This window comes from Anoplopoma fimbria, chromosome 17 (assembly GCF_027596085.1).
Source record: "Anoplopoma fimbria isolate UVic2021 breed Golden Eagle Sablefish chromosome 17, Afim_UVic_2022, whole genome shotgun sequence".
Taxonomy (NCBI): domain Eukaryota; kingdom Metazoa; phylum Chordata; class Actinopteri; order Perciformes; family Anoplopomatidae; genus Anoplopoma; species Anoplopoma fimbria.
The window spans coordinates 1,510,362-1,535,785 of record NC_072465.1 but is presented as its reverse complement, the minus strand read 5'-3'; the positions used below and the strand labels follow the sequence as shown (position 1 = coordinate 1,535,785).

General features: G+C 41.9%; 1 protein-coding gene across 5 annotated transcripts in view; it reads left to right on the top strand.

Annotated features, from left to right (window-relative positions):
- tfeb (transcription factor EB) overlaps window positions 1-23,425 on the top strand; it is a 30,827-nt gene extending 7,402 nt beyond the window's left edge. For 2 of the 5 annotated variants that reach the window (XM_054616938.1, XM_054616939.1), the window contains exons 2-12: window positions 4,228-4,322; window positions 9,242-9,346; window positions 9,771-9,953; window positions 12,295-12,393; window positions 12,554-12,742; window positions 13,465-13,554; window positions 17,704-17,821; window positions 18,007-18,057; window positions 19,310-19,385; window positions 19,490-19,637; window positions 19,769-23,425. In XM_054616938.1, coding sequence (XP_054472913.1) covers window positions 9,317-9,346; window positions 9,771-9,953; window positions 12,295-12,393; window positions 12,554-12,742; window positions 13,465-13,554; window positions 17,704-17,821; window positions 18,007-18,057; window positions 19,310-19,385; window positions 19,490-19,637; window positions 19,769-20,344 — 1,560 coding nt within the window. In that variant the 5' untranslated portion in view covers window positions 4,228-4,322; window positions 9,242-9,316 and the 3' untranslated portion in view covers window positions 20,345-23,425. Of the gene's footprint in view, window positions 1-2,140; window positions 2,379-4,227; window positions 4,323-9,241; window positions 9,347-9,770; window positions 9,954-12,294; window positions 12,394-12,553; window positions 12,743-13,464; window positions 13,555-17,703; window positions 17,822-18,006; window positions 18,058-19,309; window positions 19,386-19,489; window positions 19,638-19,768 lie in introns of those variants that run through there. The other 3 variants (XM_054616937.1, XM_054616942.1, XM_054616940.1) reach the window with 3 other exon arrangements.
- Window positions 23,426-25,424: the final 1,999 nt, after the last annotated feature.

The following is a 25,424-nucleotide window of genomic DNA, read 5'->3' as shown; positions in this document are numbered from 1 at the left end:
TGCCTCCTCCATAGGCCATTGTCAAAAGAGGACAAGGCTGTCTTGGTCAATGATTTCCCCTCCTACATATACGCCTTATGATTGGCCAGACTTGACAGGAACACAGCTTTTCCAGCCAATGAGCTGAGGGCCTTAAGGGGGGCCCTGCCCCTGGACCAAAATAGCCCAGTAAATACACTGCGGGCACTATGAGAACTGGAGCTGGCCCACAGTTGAATGCTTTGTGTACAAACAAGGGATGCTTGTCGGCCGCGTACTGCTGAACCATCCTGGCCAGTGTTCTCCTCTGTTGTGATAGGCACAACTAGCTGAGTGGCACTTTGATACCAGTGTTTGTGTTTCTGCATTCAGGGATACAGGATGGTAGAGGAGAGGGTGTGGATGGAGAGGTACTGATAGTTCGGTGATGAAAGAGTTGTTTCAACGCATTACTCATAGAGGATCCATCAAACAAGCTGCTGCACGTAATGGATATTGTGCATGTGGCCTTCACAGTGTGTCTGTGCAGACCCACTGAGGCAGATGCGGATTGACTTGCTAATTGATTTTAAAGCTGTCAACTCTGCATTCTGTTTAATGAGTTTAGCTTACAGCCGAGGTAACGTCTTCAGTGATAGGAACAGGTTTTTTGGCAGTTGAGAGTCTTGCCACTTCATAAAGAAGTATGTCTGACATCAAGTTAAAATTTACAATAGCTTAATTTAAAACCTTTTTTGTCCTCTAAATCTTTTATCGTATTGACGCATCCTTCTTATTTTGGCCCTCTCCATGTATAACTTTTCAACATGTTCTGAAGTGAAAATATTCTGCTATACATAATGCATAATCTCCCCACTAGGAGGCTCCTTTCATTGTCCTGTCACCAAGTAGTCATCATTCTACCTTTTTGTTGCTTCTTTGATTTGTTGTCTGTGTGTCTGCTGTGGGAGTGATGAGGTTGTGTTATCTATTTGATTGAGAATGTTGTTGAGAATGTGTTTGTGTGTGTTTTTGCTTGTGCTGACATAAAAATGGGTGCACATGGATGGGGGCGTGCAGAGGAAGGAGAGATTCAGGGCGTGAGTGACTTCTGTTTCTTAAAAACAAATCTTACGGCACTTTTTTCAGAGGAAGTTTTACTTCAGTCTTAACTTGCTTGCCTGTCACAAGGAAATTAGCTAATCATTGAGAAGTAAACAGTCCTGCACCTCAATTGTACGTGCAAAGTACAGTTTGTGTGTCTGTGTATAGTTTATATAGGTTACTGGGGTGCTCTTATCCTATAGAATACACAGACACGCTAATCCAGTTGTTAGTGACATTTTTTGTCGACTGACATAAATGTAAAGATATTTTATTTTAATAGTGTAAGTTACAAAAATGTGTGCTGCACTTCACTGTAGCATCTCAAATGCTCTAAAAAGCATTTTTTTCTTTTTTTTATGCGATCACCTTCTCAATGTCTCATCTAATAAGAGATGTCTTGGAAATGTATTAAGATCCAACTCCATCAGTCACAAACTGTGATTCACTTCTCTGTGGTCGCTTCACCTATGTGCGTATTTTAAAAAAAGCATCTAAATTGTTTGTTTTTAACAATACCGTGACTATAGAATATCGCTTTTACTGTGATAAGACTTAACTGTGTGATATAACCAAAACTGAAAGGACACAGACTATCTATGATAACATTTATGGTGTTATTTCCTCTCCAGTTCTGTGTTTCTGTTAAGTCTTATTGACATATAACCATGCAGGTTTGTGTTTGCGTGTGTGTGTGGTGGGGTGACAGTGTGTGGGAGTGCAATTAAAGAAGTAAATATGCTGATTCACCGCCCTATAGCGCAGAAACCCATGCACAATGACCTGGCAAACAAAATAAGGAATTGCGTCTCGGGTTTATCGATGTTTATGCATGCACATGTGTAGGTGTTACTGATGCACATGCTGCACACCGCTTCAGGAAGGAGGCTGGACTGAAGGAGGAGTTCTACATTAGAGTGGAAGAGGGGAAAACGAGCAAGGCAGATGAGTTAACTGAACACAGGGCTCCCGTTGTTATTGTCCAAGACTACGGCATTCAGGCTAATTTAGGGGAAGAGGAGGAGAATTGGAGGAGGAGGAGGAGGAGGAGGAGACGAGGAGGAATAGGAAGCTGAGCCGGTGGTTATAGAGTGGGAGGAAGGTGACAAATAGTGACTGTCACTCAGCCTACTGTAGCCCGTCTGTGGAGGGGGGAGTGCCGTCACAACCAGTGAACCGGCATACGAACGCGCTAGTTGGTTGCTCCCAGCTGACAAACAACTGACAACTGTCAGGGAGTGTGTGCCTTAACACGTGGAGGAGCAGATCTTTCTTGGATACACTATGTTGTCTTTGGGATAGTTGAAGAGTTGTTGGTAAGGATCTAAGGTTATAAGTATTCTACTTTATGTATCAGTGTCAATCTTAGCACCATTCTGGCTGACTGGCAGTTAAATCAGAAATGAAACTGAACATGTCTGAGTGTGTTTTTAGTCAAATTTAGTTCCTTTTTTAACTTAAATATTTGGACAGTAAACAGATCTTAACATATTGCATTTTGACTTTTCGAAAACAGAAATAGGATCTCGAGATATCGAGTCATCACTCCATTGTTTAGCAATGTAATGATCGTTTGTTATGTGCAGCTAAGTGGAGGCAGAATGTCAGAGTGATGGTACTGATTGTGTGGCCGTCTGCTGGGAAGACAATGACAGTTACCACATGAAATGCAACAGTTCTCTAATGTTAACTTGTATGCCAAAACGCATCAATTTAAGAAATAAAAATGGTAAACTGAAGCTGGAGTGTTGAGAGATGTTTTGTGTGTTTGCAGTGCTGGTATGTTCATAAGATACTAGCACCACGCCTGCGGCAAAACGGGGTTAACTTAGTGTAAATACCTGTATGGGCCTTATTCCTGTAACTATATGTAAGTGTGTGTGTGCCTCACGTTCTGCACAGGGAATAGCCTTATTGATTTCAGATTGAAAAACATTTACCTTAGTTTTCCTTCTAAAAGTACTTTATAAGAAATTTGCATCGATATCAAAATGTTACTAGCAAAGATTTTCATCTAAAGACATTGTGGCATGACAAACAGCTACAGTTTTTTCCAAAGGGTTTCCTGCAAAGGAAGTTGCTTCACCACTGACAAGACTAGGAGTTGTGAAAACTGATGGAAGGAAAGGGGAAGTGATGCATTGTGGTTATAATTGGGGACGCTGGTCTATTGTCTTTCCCATATCCCAGTGTGTTGTACTTTGATTCAACATGGTTGTAAGTGTGTTTGTGCTGATAGCCTATTGTTGTCTTTTCCTCGCTAGTTTCACTTCACTCTCTCGTCTCTATAACCTGAGGAGAGTAGGAGGGTCAGTAGGAGGGTCAGCTATTTATATACTGTGTTTTAGAAGGTGACAGGCATTGTGATTCACACACAATATTGGTGAGTTATGGTGATTCATTTAGATGACCTTCAAAAAGTTGGTTACTGAGCAGAAATTTAACGCTGAGGCAACTCCATGTCCGTAAACAACACATCAGTTTAATAGCAATCTAAGGATACTGATCCTTTTATAGCAGTTGGCATACATCCGATCCTTGACCCCAACCGTGCTAAATGTATAACAAAAGGAAGAGGCAGTGTTTTGAATATTTTACTTGAGTGCACAACTTGGTTAGTCCTTGTGTTATAGAAACCGGCTACAAGAAGAACATGCTTGAGCCACTACTCATTTGAAATATGAAGGTGTTAAAACAGCCAGAAACCAGATAGGCTGGTTCCCCTCATAGCGAACTCGACAGTATTATGGCCGAGAACCAGCTGCAGAGAGCTGCAGCAATGTACTTTATGGAAAACCTAACTAAACAATTGAATCATAAATGTCTCCTGCAACATAATTCAGTGTGTTTTATACTCAGGTTTAACCATGGTCTGCTGCTTCCTTCACTTCCGCCATGGAAATTCTTCTCTTTTTCTTGGTTTGTCAGTGGGTGTTGCACACCTGCTGCTTGAACAGTCCACTGCTTCCCCTGTTGCTCTTCCACACTCGCACTCACAGTAACATATTTTATGCTACAGCTCTTCATTCCATCTGTACATTTTGCAGTTTTAACCAACAGTCTTATTTTTCTTTGTTTCTCTCTTTGTTTTTGTTTGTATCTGTGTCATTTCACACCTCCATCGCCTTCCTTCATCCCTCCCTGCCCCGTGACGTCCCCCTGAAGATTGCCATCCACTTTCTCCAGCATCCCGATATGTAGTCAGCAGCACAAGCAGAGTGTATTTCTCCCGTTTTTGAACAATTTTTCCTCTTAAAAAGGTAATTGCACATGTGTTTATATGTGTCTGTCTCCAATATTTTCCAGTAGAAATACACCAATTAGGTTATTGTGTGGCTACTGGACTTAAGACAACTGACAATCCTGACTTAAATGAACCCTGTATGCTGTAGCTAAATCATGAGTGTCTTATGTGATATGTACAGATGTTGAGTGATAACAGGATTGTTTTTTTTTTATATCTAAAGCAGCAATTGACCCAACAGAATACCAGTCCTGAGTGTTTGAAAATGATCTGACAGTCCAGTCTGTCTGTCTGCATGTCAGAGAGTGTGTTCTGTCGCTAAGGGATACAGCTGTTTGTGTGTATGTGAGAGACCAAAGAGGAAGGGGTATGGACGCCATACTTGCCATGCCAGTCATGTCACATAATCTTACCAACCATTCCTGTTGAGTGTGTGAGGCTGTGGTTTAGGGAATATTGATACTTTAGATCTGTTGATATGTCCTGAAAGGCGACAGATGCTGTAGAGCGGTAATACACGTGCACACTTACCTTTTGTGTGCATGTCCCCCTCTAACCCCCAACTGCCCGCAAACACACACATGCACAGATGCTTGCTGATACATACTCAAAACAAAAAAAAACACACCAATGCTCAGGGGAACAGTGTGTTCCTGAAAAGGAGAACAGAGAGCAGAGGGGGTTATTTTAGTCATTAGAAGAGGCAGACAGATAGCTCAATGTGTGCGTGTGCGTGTGAGTGTGTGTTTGTGTGAGTGCGCATGTGCAGTGATGGAAAAGCTGCACGGTGCAGTGTTACATTTTGGAACCTTTGTGATCTTAACAGGACGTTTGACTCAAGCGTTTGATAACCTGAAACTTAATATCAGAGTATCAAAAGTGATTGTCGATGGGGACACAAAGGCTACAAAATGACTTAAAAAATGTAGTTTTTTATGTGTTTGTGTCTCGGACGAGGGCCTGGCTGGGTTAAACTCAGTTTGTAAATGACGTTTCGAGAGATTCAAGCATTTTGTTCCCTTGAGGGATATCTATCTCCTTCTACTTTCCGTGCTGTATTACTGTAATCGTAATACAGATTCTAAATATATATTTTTGTTTCTGCACTTGTCAATATGCCGGTAGGTCGTGTAGGTTAAATTTTATGCGGCAGCTGTGGCCTCGTGTACGTGTGGATGCACACAAGCTTTGTTGTGAGAGAGCACCTGAGTGTATGTGTGCATATTCACATCCCATATTCAAATGCTCAGCGTTGGCTGTCGTAAAGGCCTTCCTTGGCATGGCACAGTCAATTCTAAAAATACACACTCCACAAATTAACACCATGTCTTTGAGCACAGGTGCCATGGCCCGACACTGAGCCCCAAGTGTGTTTGCATTCGTGTGTTTGTGTCTAGGCATGTGTAAAGTCGACACTTTGCACATTTATGTATAGGAAGGAACTAAAGCTGTGCCACAGCATGTTTAATGTTTTCCATGTTTCCATTGTGCGCTTTTTGTTGGCATGTATGTTTGTGACTAATCAATGGCACAATCCAGAGTTGACCGCTGACCTGGGCTTCCTCCGCTCTACATCCTCCCACTGGCTGTCAGTGTTTGAAGTGAAGGCGCTGTGACATCACAGCGGTGGACACACAATGGCCGCTGTGTGCTCTTACTGCGTCACAGATGCCTGCTGAGCCCAGTAGATGCCAGGCAATGGGAAGGTCCATGTGGGGGAACATGCTGCCTGGTAGCAGTGTGTCACTATATGATATCAGGAAGTGATATCCCATCAGTGTTTATGTGCATGTGTTAAAGGACTTCTACTTATAGTATGTGTCATGGCTTAGTCACAGGCTATATGACATGCATTTAGCCTCATCTCTGTTGGAAAGTTAGGTAGAGTAATGTAAACATGGTGTCATAAGCAGTTTCCCTTTGCAGAGCTGGTGAGTTTTAAATAGCAGTTCATAAGCGATTCAAACTTGTGTCTGAGAACCAAACTGTTCCAGTGCCACATATGCGTGTTACCCTACAAACGGCAAAGTTTGAGAAGCGTTGAAACTTGGTTCTATATTGCATTGATGAGCTGAAGTTCTATAGGTCAGGACAGCTGAATTAGCATGTATGGTAAACACTTTAAGTTTAGCTTTTAAAGCTACGAATATTCCTTTTTTATGCTGGGTATTGTTTACGGGTTGGCCATCCGATCCATTCTCGTAGATAAGTAATCTCAGAAAACGCCTAGTGCGAGTTTCCTCAACTTTGGCACAAAGGTGGTCCACTTGCACTCAAAATTGAACCGATAAGAATTTGGTGGTCAAGGGTCACTGTGACCGCACACAAAACGTTTTTGGCCATTACTCAAAAATGAATATGTTATTTATCTCAGTTTCACTCAATCACTAATTTGCAAACAGGGCTTTACAGTCTATTCAGCCTACATGTCTATCATTAGACCCATGAGGCATAGAGCGCACAATCCTCCTCTAGCTGGCATTCCTACCTTGCCGATTGAGTTTGGAGATGTAATCACCCCATTTGTCTGACTCTATAAATACACTGTGCAGCATTCCACCTCTGTGTGTATATGTCGAACACACTTTTTTATAAGCACCTTGAAAGAGACAACCACTACTATTACAAAATAGTCTGTTTCTTAAGCTCCAGATGTTAACAGCAGGTACAAAATTTGTTCCAACATCAGCAGAAGTTGTGAGCGTTATAGGAAAATCAGTGCTGTGATAAGTGTGTCTCTACTTTTGATTTATGGAGAGTTGAGAGGTACTGATGTGGAGTCGGCCTGTCCTCGAGTCCTAGTTCTGGTACATGTTTGTGTTGGATGGCTTCAATGTGCGTCTCTGCATGGGTGTGTGTTTTTCATGTGGGACATCCAATGGCACAAAGCGGGCAGTGTATGCCCCCTCGGGTGCTGAAATGTACACTTCGGACAACAGGCGGCTTCAGTCCTCAATAGGAGCTGCCCGTCTTATTGTACCTCACACACAATGAGCTTTTCTCTCGCTCTCTCTCTTTGTCTTTCTCTCTGTGTCTTTGGCTCTTTATGACAATATACAGACAGCGTTTCTGATGAAAGACAGTAGGAATCAGATTCTGGTCGGTTGTTTAGACCCTAATGTCCCTGTCACTGCTCTTCTGCGTGTCTCACAACACGTTCCCATCAGCAGAGACATTAGAAAGTAGTAGAAACCTGACCCTTAATTGGCTTCATCACACCTTTTGTGAGTCCAGACGAGTTTGGTCATTCGGGTGCAGGGGATGATCACAAGTCATTGCAAAAGGGGAACTGTCGGTCCTGGGACTCCCCACTGAGTGAGTGCATGTATACATATTGGTGAGCGTGTATGCGTGAGAGAAAAGAGGAGGAGTTGTTGTAAGGGGTTTATGGGTGTTCCCCATCGTCCCTCTGCTCACATGATCACCCAAGAACAACAAGACCACATGACTCCCACATGACCTCTCTAGCGTTATCGAGGAAGTACCTTGCAAATTATTTTTTGTAGGAACCGAGTTGGGGGAGGCCAGACAGTGTTACTGCAAATTACCATCATCCCAGTGCCCTCTTTTAAACATGAGTTTTCATATGAAATCTTATTGGATGAAGTCAGACCTACACAGAGTGGAGATATGTTAGCCTTGAGATGTGCTCTGTTTTGCTCTAATTAAATGTAAAATGTATTGTTTTCTTTCATGTTCCTTTAATTGTTATTTCATGGTTTCTGTGATTTATTCATAACCGCTTGATTATTCATAACAGTTTGGATTCAACTGTGTTTCCTTTGCCTTACTTGATTTTGAAGACATGAAATCCAGAAAAAAATTGCAATTTTGTGCAGTTGTAGGATTTGTTACAGTTGTAGTTTGTAAAGATAGATTTTCAAAGGACCGTATAAAAATAGAGTTTTGGGATATGTGATTTCTGGAATGGATCTTAAATCCAACTCACGTTTACAAAAAAGCAATTAATACATAAAGCTATTTAGATTAATGACTATTTGAATGGTTTCATCGATTTTTACTTTACTTTTCTTTTGGTATACTATCTGATATATATATTTTAATGTACGCTGTATTTGATATAGGCAGCGTATGTAAATTATTTTCAAAGACATTTTTTGCTTAAGAGCCTGATTTATTCTAGAAGCAGTTATTCGGGGCCTCACACAGACAGAAAGAGCAGTGTTTGCTTTATGGCATATACAGTAGAGGGCCATTGCATAGGTAAATAGGATTAGGAGTCGGACAACCTGCCCTTCAGCAACTTGTCAAACGATGACTGGGAGCCTTTGATTCAGCAGAAACATTGAGTACATGTGAGTGGAAGACAGGTGATTGATCGGGCAGCCTCCCAAGTTATGGACCAAGACAAATGTTTCACTAGGGGAAAAGTAAAATGTCCCAGAACTTACAGGTGTCTGTAAAATGAGCCTTGACAGATGATGACGGTTTGCTGTCTTACCCAGAGTTAGATGAGAATCAGTGTCACCTCTGTGCAGACATCAATAGGCCCAGGATGTATTTAGCCTAGCTTGAATGGACATAGTAGTGTCATAGTTAGCTTGAATCGAGGTTATATGTTGTGTTTGTTTTCTTTAAATGAGTAAGATGAGGCTCTAATCACAGTTGATGATCAATTTCACTGTTAAACAAACCTGTATAATGTGAAGTGTACCTAACCACAAAGACACGGTTCAGTTAACATGTAATAAAAAAGTGTATCACAACATTGCACACATCCCCTTCTCCTATCTCTCTCCTTATCGTTAATGCAACCATTAACAATACACACCGGATCAGGTCCGTTGACTCGCACTAATGACTCTTGATGGCTGCTCTTCTTATTTGGGAATCTATTCAAACTTTATTTTTATTCTTTTTTTTCTCTTCTGGCTCAGCCCTCACTTCATTCTCCCTTCCTTTTCTCCTCCACAGCTCCCTCTACCTCTCGGGCTGGACTGCGGTGCATTGACGTCGGCTCGCCCTCCCCTGCCCCCTCGCCCCCCAGCAATGGCCTCACGCATTGGTCTGCGGATGCAGGTAGAATACAACAACCCTCCACCATCCAATACGAAGCACATGCAGGCCTTTCATTAGCTATGATTATCAAAATCATTTTTTAGTGTTGAGTGATCAAGTGGATCCTGAAGAGGAAGTTATTCTGGTCAATGTCAGAGCTTTGTGGGTCAGCCATTTATTTGAAGGGCATTTACGTTCAGCAGCCACTGATAAATATAGCCATGCTATTTGGCCCCTTGCATATTTTAGTACATACTTTTTATACAGGGTAATTTAATAGATGTGTGAGTCACCAGTTGTGGTCTTCTGGCAGCTCTTGGTGTCCACTCTTAAAAAAGCAGGGAGGCAGAGAAAAGCCAAAAGTAAACTTCACCCATTAAAGGCCACCTATAGGTCAGAAGGCTTTGATGAGCATTCCTGTGATACATTTGTTTTGTGTGTCCAGCTGATGCGAGACCAGCTGCAGCAAGAGGAGCAGCGTGAGAGGCAGCAGATACAGCAGCATCTGCAGCAGAATGCAGCCCTGCAATACATGCAGCATTGCATGGCTGGGCCACCTGCACCCACGCCAGCCATTAGCACCCCACAGCATCACCAAAGCATGCAGGTCCCCGTGGAGGTTCTTAAGGTCAGTAGAACTGCAACTTATTATTCTTTTCATTATCTATTATTGTCTCTATTTGACATGTTTTGATTTATTACTAAATCAATTGCTTAATGAGCTGAAAAGTGTGAAAAATGTTGCATCACATTTTCCCAGGGTTCATGGTGACAACTTCTGTCATTGTTTGTCAAAAAGTCAAAGATATTGAATTTACAATGATATGAAAACAAATCCTCACCTTTTGAGAAGCTGGAACCAGTGAATGTTTGGCATATTTGTTTGATGAATTACTTATGGTGAAAGAAAACTTTTTTAATGTTTATTATTTCAGGTTAGTGTGTGAATGGTTGAAAAAGGCTTATTGTAAATTAAATATAAATAATGTTTTTTAACAGTAAAAGAAAAAAACACGGGTATTAGAGGTTTGTTCCATTGTTAATTGATTACAGAATCCCCTCCATTCTTCTACAAACTATCTTCTTTCAGAATTTTAATGTTGTAATAAAATAATGAGTGGAGTTAAATCTCATTTCCTGTCATCATGCAAACGCACTACAAACAGAAAACGCTCTACAGATCTCATTGAGGGGATTGGCGGAAAAGAAAAAAGATGTTGGTTAAGGGGGGTTTCAAAAGGACAGGGGGCCGTGGCCACTTCCATTAATCCACTCACATGTTGCTGAGCAGCAGGGCGCAGCGGAGGTGGTCAGGACTTCACTGGGCGTTGTTGCCTCTCACAAGGCAGCACTGCCACACAGGGGAAATCAGGGACATATTTGAAAGAAAGGCAGCGAGAAAAATGCGGTGGATCAGCAAGCAGGTAGGGAGACAGAAAAGGGGAAGAAGACGGGCAGATAAGAGATGTTTGACATGTTTAGCGATAGGACTGACAGGAGCGATGTAGATAGTCTGAGTCAGACACGGACGGACGAAGCTGAAGTGACATTTTGCCTGATTCCGAATATGCTCGTATGTGCTCTTATCTTTGATGGTGTGTGTTAGGGTGTATATGGGTTTGCGCAATACTCTATTATGTGTGTGTGACTTTATGGTATTTTGAACTGTAAGTATTTGGTATGCACAGGTAACTGCTGCATCGGCAGTTTACTCTGTGTGCATACATGTGTGTGTGTGGAATGGTGTTTATGAAATCTCAGTGTTGAGAGTTGTCGGTTTCTTCCCTTTCACTTTGTTGAGAAGGCGATCTGTCTATCCATCAGTCTTTCCGAGCCTGTCAGAGCTCCTATGTTTCTCTGGACTTCATGTGTGCTGACAGCGCCGGGCCAAATAGGTCAAATAGTTACAACTGAATAGTTGTTACTCTTGCTTACGAGACCCAGAGGCATTTTAAGCCAATCACCAGTGTGTCAGTATGTGCTGTGAAGATAATAACACACACAAATTAGCATGGAGTTGTAAAAACATGTTTTTATTGAAAAGTTTCTGGTTCATTTGATATAATCCTGCTGTTAGTTATAAAACAGAGGGGGGTTTGGCGGGCTAAGGGGTTGAGGGTTTCTCTGTTGTAACGGGGAGCAGGCATGCTCTCTACTGAGCTCTACTCTTTGATGTGAAGGAATGAGGCCAGCCCATTGCTTTATGTAGCCACACCAGAGGGTTTAGTGGCTTTACTCCTGTAGGCTTTACTACTGACTTAATGCTGCGACGTCCTCGTGTCATCACAGTGTTGTGGGACAGGGATAATGAGGTGTGCATCTGAAGCGCGTACTCGTTACAAAAATGAACCGTAGGAAAAATGCTCAAAACTGTGTGTGTACTATATTTATTATTATTTATTTATTTATGTTTTATTTATTTAGTTAATTTGTAAGGGACAGGTACAAAGAAATGTAAGTGGACTTAATTGGCAAAATGCAATATTTGCAGTGAAAATGCCAATATGGTCACATAAAAATTTGCTGTTGCCTTAAACTCACAGCTGCAAAGTTGTAATGTGTGCAGTTTAAGCCTGTGGTATAATTTATTTTATTTTTTCTACAAGAACATTTGAACATTTATTTTTCTGCAAACATATTATAAGGCCATTCTGTAATTTCTGACTATTTAGATTATAAATCATTGTTTAGTATTCATTCTTGTTTTTAAAGAATTGTCAGTCAGTTTGGGAGTAACAGCAGCTTTCAACCCTTGTGTTTATATTTGGATTAAATATTGTGTCTCTAAACAACATTAAAGTACTTACTTACTTACTTACTTACTTACTTTAAATCTTGTATATACTGTTTCCAACCAGATTTAGTAAAAAAGGAATCATAAACAGTATCAACTAAGAATTGGATCAATGTCCAAAATGAATGATGGATGAGAATTGATCACTTCCTGTTACTTTCCTGTTTTACTTTAGGTACAGACGCACCTCGAGAACCCTACAGACTACCACATCCGTCAGTCTCGGAGGCAACAGGTGAAAGAATTCCTGTCCACCACCTTTGCCACCAAACAGGTAATTTTCTGGATGCCTTTACTTTAGATCCACTCCATTTAAATAGCCCCAATCTGTGTTTTTGTCTGGTTTGTCCAACAATCCACACAGTATTACAGTACATTTTCTAAGCCAGTACTCGGTCATTAACACCATCATCCCCCTCTCTCTCTCTGTGTAGACGGTCCACGCAGTAGCAGGGCTGGTGCCGCCCTCTCCTCCCACAAACATGGGACCTACAGGGGGTTCAGCGTCGGCCCCCCCACCCCTTCGCTCCCCACACATGCGCACCGAGCAGCTCATGTCTGGAAACAGTGCCCCCAACAGCCCCATGGCCATGCTCAACATCAGCTCCAGCCACGAGACAGAGGTAGAGGCCCACAAGCGTAGGCAGACAGTGGCATCCACATTTATTCCTGGTCATGTTATAAAGTACATTTTATAAGAACCAGATTGAACAAATGTCCCCCAAAATATGACTTAATTACACTATATAAAATTATGAGGACCGAATGCTGCCCCCAAAGTGACATGATCTCTCCCACATTTTATGGAAGCATCATAATGGTTATATTGGTCTTTGGTAGGCTGAAGCAGCATTTGTGAATGCATCCGTGTTAATGTGTTGTGCGTGCAGTTCTTGTGTTGATGAATGTGTTGGTTAACTGGCAATAACTGAGACTGGCCATCATTGGAGTTTAAACGCTCCATTATGGCCTTGCAGCAGTAATTACAGCTTAACAAGTGACAGGGGAACAGCAGAATGTACGGCCCTTTGAACCTGGCAGACTTTGACCCAGTCTCTACTTTTAGTTTCTCTGGGAGAAAACAGTCTTACTAGTTAGCCTCCGTGACATGATAGTTATCTTTAAAGTCTTCTCTTGAGTAAGACATGCACCTGCAGGCGAGTTCACTTGGAGGTCTTCATGCCAGCAGGTTTCAGGTGCCTTGATAAACAGTAGTGACAATCTTCTTTGTATGGTATTTGCATGGAAATGCACATTAGTTGCAGTTTTTGCCTTAAGATTATCCATGATAGGTCTTTAAGCTTGTCATAACCATACAAGTGACACCCCAGGTTTGTTTTTTCAGATGGATGAGGTCATTGATGACATCATCAGCATGCAGTCCAATTACGATGATATTCAGGCATACATTGACCCTATACAGATGCCAAACACAGTAAGTAGAACCAACCCACTAACAAAGTGTAATTTCAGGACTCCTTTATGTTTATCGTTTTCTATACATCTAATGTACTTTGCAACCAACTGACTCCTTTTTCAACTACATATTTTAGATTATCACCAAACATTTCCTGCGTGTTTCGGAGAGGCTGTAGGTTTTTATTTTTTGGAGAGGGGGGTCCTTATTTGAACGCAAGAACTAAGAATACAGGATGTGATATCATGCACAGATTGTAAAATCCTTTGAGAAATCTTTGTGGATTTGGGCTGGAAAAAAAGCAGCATGCAATTTTATTAAAATAAATAAGTGAAGTTAAAAAAAAAAATTGTATTCCAATAGTAAGAGATGATTTAAGTGTCCGGTACAATTCAGCTACAATTCAGTTATAAATGAAATCTTGATTGGAGGCATTGACCTTATTTCAGATCATAATTGAATTATTGCAAATGGTTAACTGTAATAAACTCACAATATATGCATGTACCTTGAACCTCTAGAATTATAAAATGTTCTATAATGTTCTCTGAAACCCCTTGCCACTTGAAGTTATATTTTTTGCTAAGTCTGCCCTAATTAAGTCATAGGGTTGGATATGTCGAGTCATCAATACTCAGACATCAGCTTTTCATTACAGTGATTACAGTTTCTGTAATCACTGTTCCGGCATTTGTTCAGATTTCACTATCTCCCCTTTAATTTAATGTGAGTCTTCTTCGTTTGTGTTGCTGTTATCAGGGATGGTGATGGCGTTGTTGTTATTCCTGTTAAAACACAATGAGCGTAACAAATGTTTCATGTTGCAAGGCAGCCATTGAAATTTAGCTTTAAAGCAGCTTTGTTGGTTGTCAGTGTCCTCCTGCATGTCCCCATATGTCCTAATGCACCCGTGTACTCAAACTCACATACACACATGAAAACGTGTATAATTTACTTAAGCACTAAACATTCCATCCTCAATCCATGATGGTCGTCGTTAAAAACGGTAGGGAAGACATGTCAGAAGAGGACTGTACAGTGCTCTGTGTCTGAGGGAACAAACTCAGAAAATTAACAATTAAACTGCCAGCAGTTAGAGTTCAACTTGTTTACAAGATTTTCGGAGGAAGAGAGGGAGGTGGAGAAGGAGAGGGGGAGGAAAAGAAGGGAGGAGGGAAAGGGGGATGAGGGCAATTTGTGCAAGGAGAAAACAGGCTGAAAGTCCAGTTAGGGGAAAGTTCACTCTTGTTTGGTGGGAGCTGAGGTAGAAGAAAGACAGGATCGGTGTTGCTGAGGTCAGTCTCCCAGGACAGGGGCAGCAGTGCCAGAGACAGCTGTGTGTGCGCTGGTGCCTGAGAGAGAAGAAGAAAACACCACTGGCCTAGTGAGGGAAGAAGAAGAGGATGAAGGAGATGAATAAGACATATGCCATTGTGGAAGTTTTTGAAGGAGAACAGATTCAGCTGGTAAGACACTAAAGTGCTGTGGTTTATCAGACTGTTTAGCATGACTTTGGTTACTGTTGTAGTTCAGCTCTCATTCTGAGTGAACCACAGGATGCAGAGACAGCCCTAACTCCCAGCCTCAGGTCCCTGATTATAAAATGAGCCACAGCAGGGGCGGCGGTGTGGGTGAGTTTTTAGATTATTTTTTTTATGTTTGTGCATGTGATGGATGGTTCTGCAAGACTGAAAACCAGAATTCTTGCATATTTGAGTTAATATTGACCGCCACGTTGGCATGCAACATGCAACTATGGGTATAAATAATAAAATAGCAACTCAACTAGTGCAGGCTCAGCTCATTGTGTGTGGTCGTCTATCTGACTCGACTGTGTGTGTGTGTGTGTGTGTGTGTGTGTGTGTGTGTGTGTGTGTGTGTGTGTGTGTGTGTGTGTGTGTGTGTGTGTGTGTGTGTGTGTGTGTGTGTGTGTGTGTGTGTGTGTGTGTGTGTGTGACAGAGAGAGAGAGAGGGAAACCCAAAAAGCCTCCTGTAGCTTTGTGTGATAATATGTCCTCTGTGGTTGATGGCTTTAATCAATGTGACTGTCTGCATGCATTTGTATGTGTGTCTGTGCGTGTGTGTGTACTTGTAACATTCACTGATTGATTAGATTAGGCGATTGATCAACCCTGAGGATGATCAGTGTGTGTGTGTAAAGCCAGCACAATAAAGCAACTGAGAGAGAAACTCAAAGCACAGATCAATACGTTAATGGCGCTGTATCAGAACATACAGATACTGTGTTTTTTTGTTAAAATACACTGGAACCAAAACTCAGAGCCTTATTCCCAACTGACAGACCAGTGAGCCAAACTCACCTGATAATCCTGATGGGGATTAAAGCAGCAAACTCCATGGAATTCTTGGAATCTCAAAGTTAAGTAAAAGCTGGGAACGCCACTGAATACCAGGCACAAGTGAACAGTTCGAGTCTTAAGTGTGTGTGAGTGTGTATGGATGGTTACACTCAGCCACACTGTGTCCCAGTCACATTTGCTTTTTCAACTGAGTTAGATGGGATCTTGTTGGAGTGTGGCATTGTGAGAGTTCGGCTGCCTGGCCTGGACATGGGAGGTCAGTGCAGAAGCATAGAGGAGGCTGGGAATAAAAGTTAATTTGGAACAGTTTTTTTCCAGAGAAAACATGAAGCAACCATAATAGGGTAGGGCCTTATGATCAGATTTTATTTGGGTTGTTATCACTTATAATTATTCAACGCTTGAGTTCTGCGTAGTCTGTCTGGGGGTTTCAACTCGGTGGGTCATGGACGGCCACTCTGTGAGGGAGTATCCCCCGTTGGACCTTTCACTGGTGCTGGATGGCCCTCGCCCGGCTCAGGCCAATGACAAAGGGGTTCTGCCTGGACCGACTTAGCCATCAGACCCGTCTTGAAACAGGGACCCTAAACTTGTTTACAATGCTTTGTGGGTATGACTTTTTTTGCTGCGTCATCACCATTTATGTCTATAAAACCAATATGCTTATGGTTCAATTGTTTACAAGTGCACAAAGTTCTTCATAGGTCCAGCCTTTTTTAATTTTGCACTCAAAGTGCAGCAGATTGATGCATATAACTTAAAAATGTACAACATTTTTTGCATTCCCCGGCCCCCCTACAGGGTCCGATGTCCACCTAAAACAGTCGACAACATCCTATGGGAAACACTGATGAAGATCAACAAAACTATTTAAGATGTTTCCATATATTAACCACAGTGTTAACCACAACAGTATAATTTCCTCCTCACTCTATTGTGAGATTTTTAACAAAGCGTAGCATTTACATACAGAAGTGAACCTGTGGAGGTGTGTGTGTGTGTGTGTGTGTATTTATGCGTGCAAATGTGTTTGATCTCACACTTTACAGTAGCAACAGATAAGGTATCTTTTCTTTCAAGCTCTTTATCGCACAGACCTCATTAGCAGTGTCAAATTGCCCTCACTTAAGGGCCTACGATACAACTTGTAACAAGGCATCAAAAGTCCATTGCACTCAAACTATACAGTACAATTAAAAGGAAATCGCGTCTCTTTAGGAGTCTATACAAAACTAAATCACAGCTTTTATGCAACGTCTAAAGTGCAAGAGTTAGGATACCACTCCGCAAGTGTGAGTTCAGGAGCTGGAGAAGGCAGAGGAGAGCATAAAGTCATAAAGAGAGAGTGATAAGGTAGACAGGGTGATAGTCAATCATTGCTGTGTGTTTGGTAGGCTTCTCATACGTGTGATATTATTGCATTATCTTCTGCTATCTGTTCTTTACAGCACACTAAACACGAACACTGACTTTATAAAGATACTTACCAAGGTGTATGGAGCTGTAAAAGTGTGGTCTAGGAAACAGATAAATAATCTAGATTTAACACCAGTGTGACCTGAGTTGGATTCAGCATTACTTTCTGGTTTCATTCCTTTTTTATTATGGTATTAAGTTCAACGTTCAGTTGCAGAAGTGTGTTGCGTGTGCCACATTCACAACCAATCTGTTCATGGACAACAAAGCATTGCATGGAGGTGTTCATCAGTGTTTTTTCACCCTACTTGCTCCTTCATACTGCAGAGTGGAAGTGATCATTTAAAGTAAATTTCATGTATAGATTTTTTGGTTTTCTAAATGTGTATATTTGTTGTGTCTGTGTGTGTGTGTGCATCCTCCCCCCCAGCTCCCCCTGTCTAGCAGTCACCTGGATGTGTATACAGGTCCGGGGATGAAGGGCCCAGCCATGGCTATGACCAGCAACTCCTGTCCTGCCAACCTGAGCATCAAACGAGAACTGACAGGTGCGAAAGATGAACTATTGTCCTATCAATAAAAGACTGTCATTGAGTGAATGTAAAACATTTGCTTCCTGCACAGAGCCTTGTCCTACAATATATGTTTTGACATTTGATGAACTGTTTCTGTTGAGAAAGGGCCCAGTCTCCCAGCCATTAGTTAATCATGTTTTGTTGTTGCAAAAATACAGAAGTCCGTGCGATGGCCAAGGAGAGACAGAAGAAAGACAACCACAATCTGAGTAAGTCTTTCCCTCAGCATGCTCTTTACTATGGAAGCCCTAAACGGTCATTATTCATACATTTTTATAAAGACACGTTAATATAGTTGTTATCACAGGAAAAAAGCTCATTTACTCTGTATTCGAACAAACCAGATCGAGCTGAAAGTGATAGACTTGATGAAGTAAGCAGAAGGATACACGTCCAGTTTTCAAAATAAGGTGTTAGCAGGGGTACATACAAAATACATTTATGTATTTTTATATTTATTTGACTTCAGGACATCTTTGACTATACATACTGACATTACTTTTTCACAGTGGAAATTACAGATATTTTCTTTGTAAAATCTCTTGATCGAATTCTTAATTTTGTGTCTGTATGTAGTCGGAGATGTTTTCAACTCAAATATATCAGCCATTGTCAGGAATTATTTTTATTTTATTTTTCCAGGAACCAAAGACCAAACACTAAATACTTTTCCATCATGATTTAGTTAATCTACTAGGGACACAGGTAACATGCTTACATCTTATTTCCATACATGTATTTTGTATGAACCCTCTTTAACACCTTATACTGAAAAACGGACGCAGTTACATGTTTACCAAGTATCAATATGTTCAATACGGGCTGTTTTAAACCATTGGATGATTTAACCAAAATATTTCAAATATTAAGAGGAAATTACCTTTTTTCTCTTGTGATAACGAGTTGACTGTCAAAGCTTGTTTTCTCAAGAAAACAATCTGAAAGTGTTTCAATCATGTCTGTTTAGGGCTTTCGTACTTTACCCAAATAAAATTCCTGCTTTTCTACTTTGTCATCAGCAGTATGCCCTTTGAATAAAATGCATGCACCCACACCCACCATAATCTGTCTCTTGCAAAAACAGTTTTTTATAGACTTTTGCTGATTTAGCTGACATAGTGTAACTAGTGGGTGGATGGTTAACCTGGTCATTTCTGCTGTCCTGGCACTTAAGTGTAATTGCCTGTGACTGTGTGTGTGTGTGTGTGTGCATGTGCGTGCGCGTGCCTTTACGTTTGTCCCGTTTTGTCCTTTACCATATACATCTGCACTTTTCTCATATGCACAACAGTGCAGCCCTGTGTCATGTTTACTGTTTGTATATATGCTATACATACTTGATAATTTTCTTTTTTACTTCCAAAGGAACAAGTCGTCGTCCCCCCCCGCCTTTCATACCTTTGATTTCTCGGCACTATTATCTTCATTTATTTTCCTCTCTCTCCTTTGTCTCTTCAATAGTTGAAAGGAGGAGGAGATTCAACATCAATGATCGTATCAAAGAGTTGGGCACCATGATCCCCAAAACCAATGACCTGTGAGTTGCTATCATAACATTGTATTTTTTAAGTTTAGATTCAGTATATTACTGCCAGTTACTTATCTATGAAATGGCCTGTGTATACTTTACTGTGTGCATAGTGATGTGCGCTGGAACAAAGGCACTATACTGCGGGCGTCTGTAGAGTACATCAAACGCATGCAGAAGGACGCGCATAGATCCAGAGAGGTGGAAAACAACTTCAAAAGGATGGAAATGGCCAACAAACAACTGATGTTACGCATCCAGGTAACACACACACACACACACACACACACACACACACACACACACACACACACACACACACACACACACCTGCAGAGAAACTGAATCGCACTAAATACATTGAGACTGACGATGTTGCCCTCTGACTACAGGAGTTGGAGATGCAGGCTCGTATACATGGCCTGCCCAGCCCCTCCCCCTCTGCCCTGAACCAGACTGACCTGATGGCTTCTTATATAAAACAAGAGACCAGCCCAGAGGAAAACCTCTCTCACCAAATGGCACAAGCCCACCACCAGCCCCAGCACCTACCCCAGAACCAGGCTCATCCCCAGGCCCAGCAGCACCACTTCCTTCACCAGAACCACCTCCATCCCCAGGGCCAGGTTCAGCAGCAGCCCAGGCAGCTGCCACCGCTCCCCCAACACCTGCAGCAGCCCCAGCCACCCATCCAGTACCCAGCTGTAGGCAGCTCCCAGCCCTTTGACTTTACCCAGTCGCTGGACTTGTGTGATGGGATACCCGGCTTCTCAGACGGCATGTCGGGGCTAGGCGACCTGGGTGGACTGGATGTCCAGGGGAGGAGAGGCGAGCTGGGCTTCCTGATGATGGACGAGCCCTTGTCCCCTATGGGAGGAGACCCACTGCTCTCTGCGATGTCGCCCGAAGCCTCGGTCGACTCCAGCCGCAGATCCAGCTTCAGCATAGAGGATGGAGACATACTGTAGACACGTTCATACAAACACATACATTCAGTCACACGAACGAAGGCAAAATGTTAAACAACATCAACAAGTGATGGTACATCGGCACAACACATGTTAAACAACATCAACAAGTGATAGCACATTCAACAGAAAGGAAACAGCAACCAGTTGTGACATCATTCACCCAGCACACACCAATACACATACTATACACATCACACTATTTGAACACACACCCATGACTCATTTGTGGTACAATTACCCCCCGCCTTTAACGGCACAAGCAAAAGAAGGAACACAGCCAATATTCTGTATAGTGCAAACGTTTGCGCGCGCACACACACACACACACACACACACACACACACACACACACACACACACAAGCGCAGGTGAGATAAACTAAGCAGCTTGAAATTTTGCCCAACAGAGCATTTACAAGGGGTGAAACAACACTGCCAGGTTAGGAGTTATATTGCACACTTGGCCTTGTTGCCATAGAGGTGGCTCTGAATCATAATTGAACAAGGGACAAAACCAGCAGTTAATTAGATGGAAGTTATCAGATACAAGGACAGCCAAGTGCATTATCTCACTTGATAGAGGACAAGTTATTTTCTCCGTACATCAACCCTCTTTTAGTAACCATAAATGATTGAATGAATGATAGTGAATAAAATGGAAACAGCTTCTTGGTCCTGCATGCATAATTTATCTAAAGGGGATGCAGTCCGGTCACATTGTTCTCTTCCTCTATCTGTTATTCTATTGTTGGCTTTTGCCTCTAGCACCAGCTATTTGGTGTTCGACACAAATCTGTGTTAGCCTGCTAAGCCCAAGTGATTTCTTCAAGCATCCACACTTTAGGAAACATTTTAAAACTCACCGTAGAAGGCAGATAAACCAGTTTTCAGCAAAGCCCCTTTCATTTATACAACCACCCCACTTCTGACTGTAATTGTTGTCTTCTCACAAACACACACTTGCTGTCCCACAGTGTCTACACCTTTAACACTTGACACAGTCATGACCTTTACTGTGGAGAGAATAGAGAAAACATTTAGATGGTCTTCAGAATACAGCGTGTCGTCCTCAACTGTGAGGTGTCAAAATACTCAGGTACTGTAACAGAATACACAAGCCGGATCATTTTTAAGCAGTAGCAGATGTTAACCTGAACCGTGTCGGGCTCATAACCCCTATCAGTGTGCCTTTTCATTTTTGCAGCTGCTGCTCCTCAAAGGCATGTTATTATAGGTTGGAGATCACCACCAGGTTTTAGATTTAATATCAACTTCAATTATACCTGTAAATGCTTTAGGGTTTGCTTCTGTACCATCTATACCAGTGTTGTTGCAGCAGATGAACGTTTCATTTTTTCTCTCCCTAATTGTCTTGGTAGAACCCAGCTTGCTTGAGAGGCCTGGGTGAAGGAAATATAGAGTGACAGGGTTTAATCCTGTAGAGAGAAAGAGATAGTTTGTCTCAGCTGTCAGCAGAAGTTGTGTAATCTCCTCTGTTAAAGCACAACATCAAAACACACTTGCATGCATTCACACACTCTCACTCGGTTCACAAGCAGGCATGCATTAAATGTTCAGATGCTCACCCAATAGTTTGCAAACATGCATTATAGTGTTCACATGCATACAAAACATACAGTGCAGCCTTGAGGCTGTTTTCAAATCAGCATGTTAACAAGTCTCCTGTGCTTCAGTCTCTCCCTGACGAGTCGAGTGAAGCTGCCGCCTGCAGAGGTAAAACTCAGGTCCACTTTTAGAACTGCCACCTAAAGGGAATCTGTTGTCCCACTGGCTGCAGCTGCCACAGTGATGTTGGGAAAGGCTGAGGTGGACCTGAGTCGTATCTCTGCTGCGGTAGACCTGGGGCTTGGCTTTGATTTGATATAGCTTATGATCAGTACTGATTAGAGGTAGAAAAAAACTTTGATGGTGATTCTTTTTTTTTTTTTTGATTAAAGAAGCGTTTGTTTTCTTTATTATAGTTTGTTGTTTATTTTATCTCCAAAAGCACTGGAAACTATATTATTATTTTGACTTTGTACATGGAAGAATTATGGAATACGATTTATTTCAGATGTTATATGCCACTAAGCCACTTAAATGTATTTTATTTGTATTTGTTGTATTAGTTGTATTACAATTTTATTCCAAAACTACCCTTTTCTTCTCAGAGCCATTTTCAGTAAGCACACTGTAAAGGCACACAAGCCACCAATGTTTTATTGAGGAAGATTGGGGAGCCGTTTGTAAACTTCCAGAACTGACTTTAAAGAGATAATGATGTACATTTATGATGCCATTTTTATATGATTGGGTTTTTATTTTTCTCTCTATTTTAACTTTGAATTTTTGGAGCCAGACCGAAGCTTGATCATTTGATTTGAATAAATTCAAATTGCTCATTTTATGAATGTAAGCTTTACCAGTGGCTCTGGTCAGACTGAAGCAGGTCGCTATGCTCCCTTCCTTCCTGACTTTGGTTTCCATAGAGACTGGAAGATGACTTCAAATAAACTCTGAGCCGGGGAGTATTGGTTGCCATGGCATGGTTTCACTGACTCTGCATCAGTCACTGCCTTTCTGCCAGAGTTGTGCCTTTTCCCTATCAGCCACAGTTTGACTTTTGTTGTACTTTCACCCAGCCAACACTCCAAAGAGCTGCTCAGGCCTCCTCTACTTTTCCACTAGAGGGCGCTCTGCAGAGCAAACTACACAGGGAAAAGTGGTTCTGATTTTACTGAGAATATAAAATGTTTTACCAGAATCCATTCATTGGCTTTTAGTGTTTTTTATTGTGTGACTTAAGAAATCAGTGTGTGTGAATGTGTGTTTGTGTGTATGTGTGTGTGTTTTGTGTGTGTGTGCACAAGCGCTCTGATATTGATTGGATGGGGACAAAAACATTGTCACATTGAGGGGACACAACTTCCATTTGGGGACAAATACCTTAAAACCATGTTAAAGTCTCCCTCCACTCAAACATTTGATTTGCTTTTCTTTTCTTTGATGTCTGAGCTTCACTGTGCAGACATACAAGGACATTTGGTGCAGGAATACACATGCATCTAAATAATTGTAATGCCCCTTCAACATTTATAAATAAAACCAAATATAAATGAAATAAAATACCTCATTGGGAAACTACTATTCTGAGAGATAGATTTTGTAACGACACAGTTCAAATGATGGGAGTGTAATTTGAAGATTAGGTATTGTCAAATGTCCATTCGTCAAACGTAAGATAGTGAAAGTAAATTAATATTATTTTCTGAGCGTGTATTGTTTATGTTAGTGTTTGTGTTAGACAACAGATTCATTAATGTTGTTACACTATATGTCCACCAGAGAGCACCAAAGATCCATAATATAGAGGACGCTCCCCTGTCTCATTAAACTGTCTGATATCAGTCACAGCAGTCATAGAAAAGACTGAGCTGCTGTGCTTTTAACCTCTTTTAAATACTTATTAAAAATCCAATCTTAATTTGAGTTTGTTCACAAGTGGCAAGCAAAGTAATGCACATTAGATTACATTATGATTACTTTTTTTTTGTTGTTGCTCGGTGCCCTGCCATTTCATGAAATCCCATCAAAGCAGGACAGCATTCCCAGTACACACTTTTAACAAGGACAAATATAAAGGTTTTGACAAATTAAATTTATTGGTGCCAATTTGGTAAAATCGCCCTTTTCTCTTGGAGGTGGTGCCCTTCACATTTCACCCGCCTTCTTTGGCCTCTTTTCTCTTTCTTTGCAGCTCTTTCATACGTCTCCTGATGTATTAGTCCAGGGCTGCTTCAGGATGATCCATAAAACCATTTAACAGCCTTTCTTAAGTTAAATCGGGGTAATCTTATTCGCCATACACGCACACACACACGCTGACTGATGCTGCAGAGCATGTTTAAGTGTAGTGGTGGTGTCTGCAGCCCATCCACAGGCCCATTCTCCTGGGTCTTTATGATGCTAATGTACTCCCCAGTCTAATAAATCCCTGTAGAGCTGCAAAGAGTAGATCTTATGGCTCACTCCGATCGCCACCTTTTCGCCCAATCCCCCCCCTCCAACACACATACACGCACTGCTATTAACGCAGCAGAAGTGCCTGCCTTGCACTTCCACAGATACTTGGGTGGCTGTTTAGTGAGAGGGAGAGAGGGGAAGGGTTGAGACAAATCAAACATGAAAGTGCAATTTGAAAAATGTTGGCAGGGGAACGCAGAGCTCGGCCCTGGCGTAGTGTGCTGGTTGTGAAGCGAGGGGACACACACTGAGAAACACTCATCACTTTTTCTGAAGGTTGGGCCTCTTGAAATGGGTTTGGCACAGCACCTTGAGCTCCACCATGCCTTACAGAGGGGTGAGGAAGAGGGAGAAGTAAAATAATCACTGAGGTTTCTCTATTCTGTGTTCAACAAGGAGCTCCATTCAGAGCTGAGGATGGATCCTCTATCAGAGCGGGGAGAAATGACGCCTCATTCTCTCCTCCAACCAATTCTCCTCCTCACCCCGACTTCTCCCTCTACCTGCCCCCACAACCCTCCCTCCCTCCATAGTCTTCTTCTGGCCGCTGGGCTCGGTGTGTGTGTGTGTAAGTATGAGTGTGTGTGAGTATGAGTACTCCCTCCCTCCCAGGGGAGCAGTGTGTCACTCAGCTTGAAGCCCACGGAAGAGAGGTGAAAGGGGGCTGATTGAGCTAATTTAGCCCCTGGATGTGAGAGCAGGAAAGGCCTCACCCTTTGCTAATAGACAGACATCAAAATGGAGATGAGGGGGGGAGGTAAGGAGGGAAAGAAGAGAGGAAGGAGGGAGGACTATAAAACTGAGACGACTTTTTGATGGATTTATCTCTTTTTGTCCGAGGGGATGTGGAGAAAACTTTTATGAACACTGAGTGACATTGTGAAGTTGGTAAAGGTTTATGTGTGTTGCCTTGAATTAAAACCTGCTGATATTACTTATTGATCCATCCTCCTCCATTAAGATACCGTCAATCACCGTCTGCTTTATGATCTCTTCTGCCCAGGCCACTCACCGTACATTCTCCCTGACAGGCAGACTGGAAGTCACACCAAAAA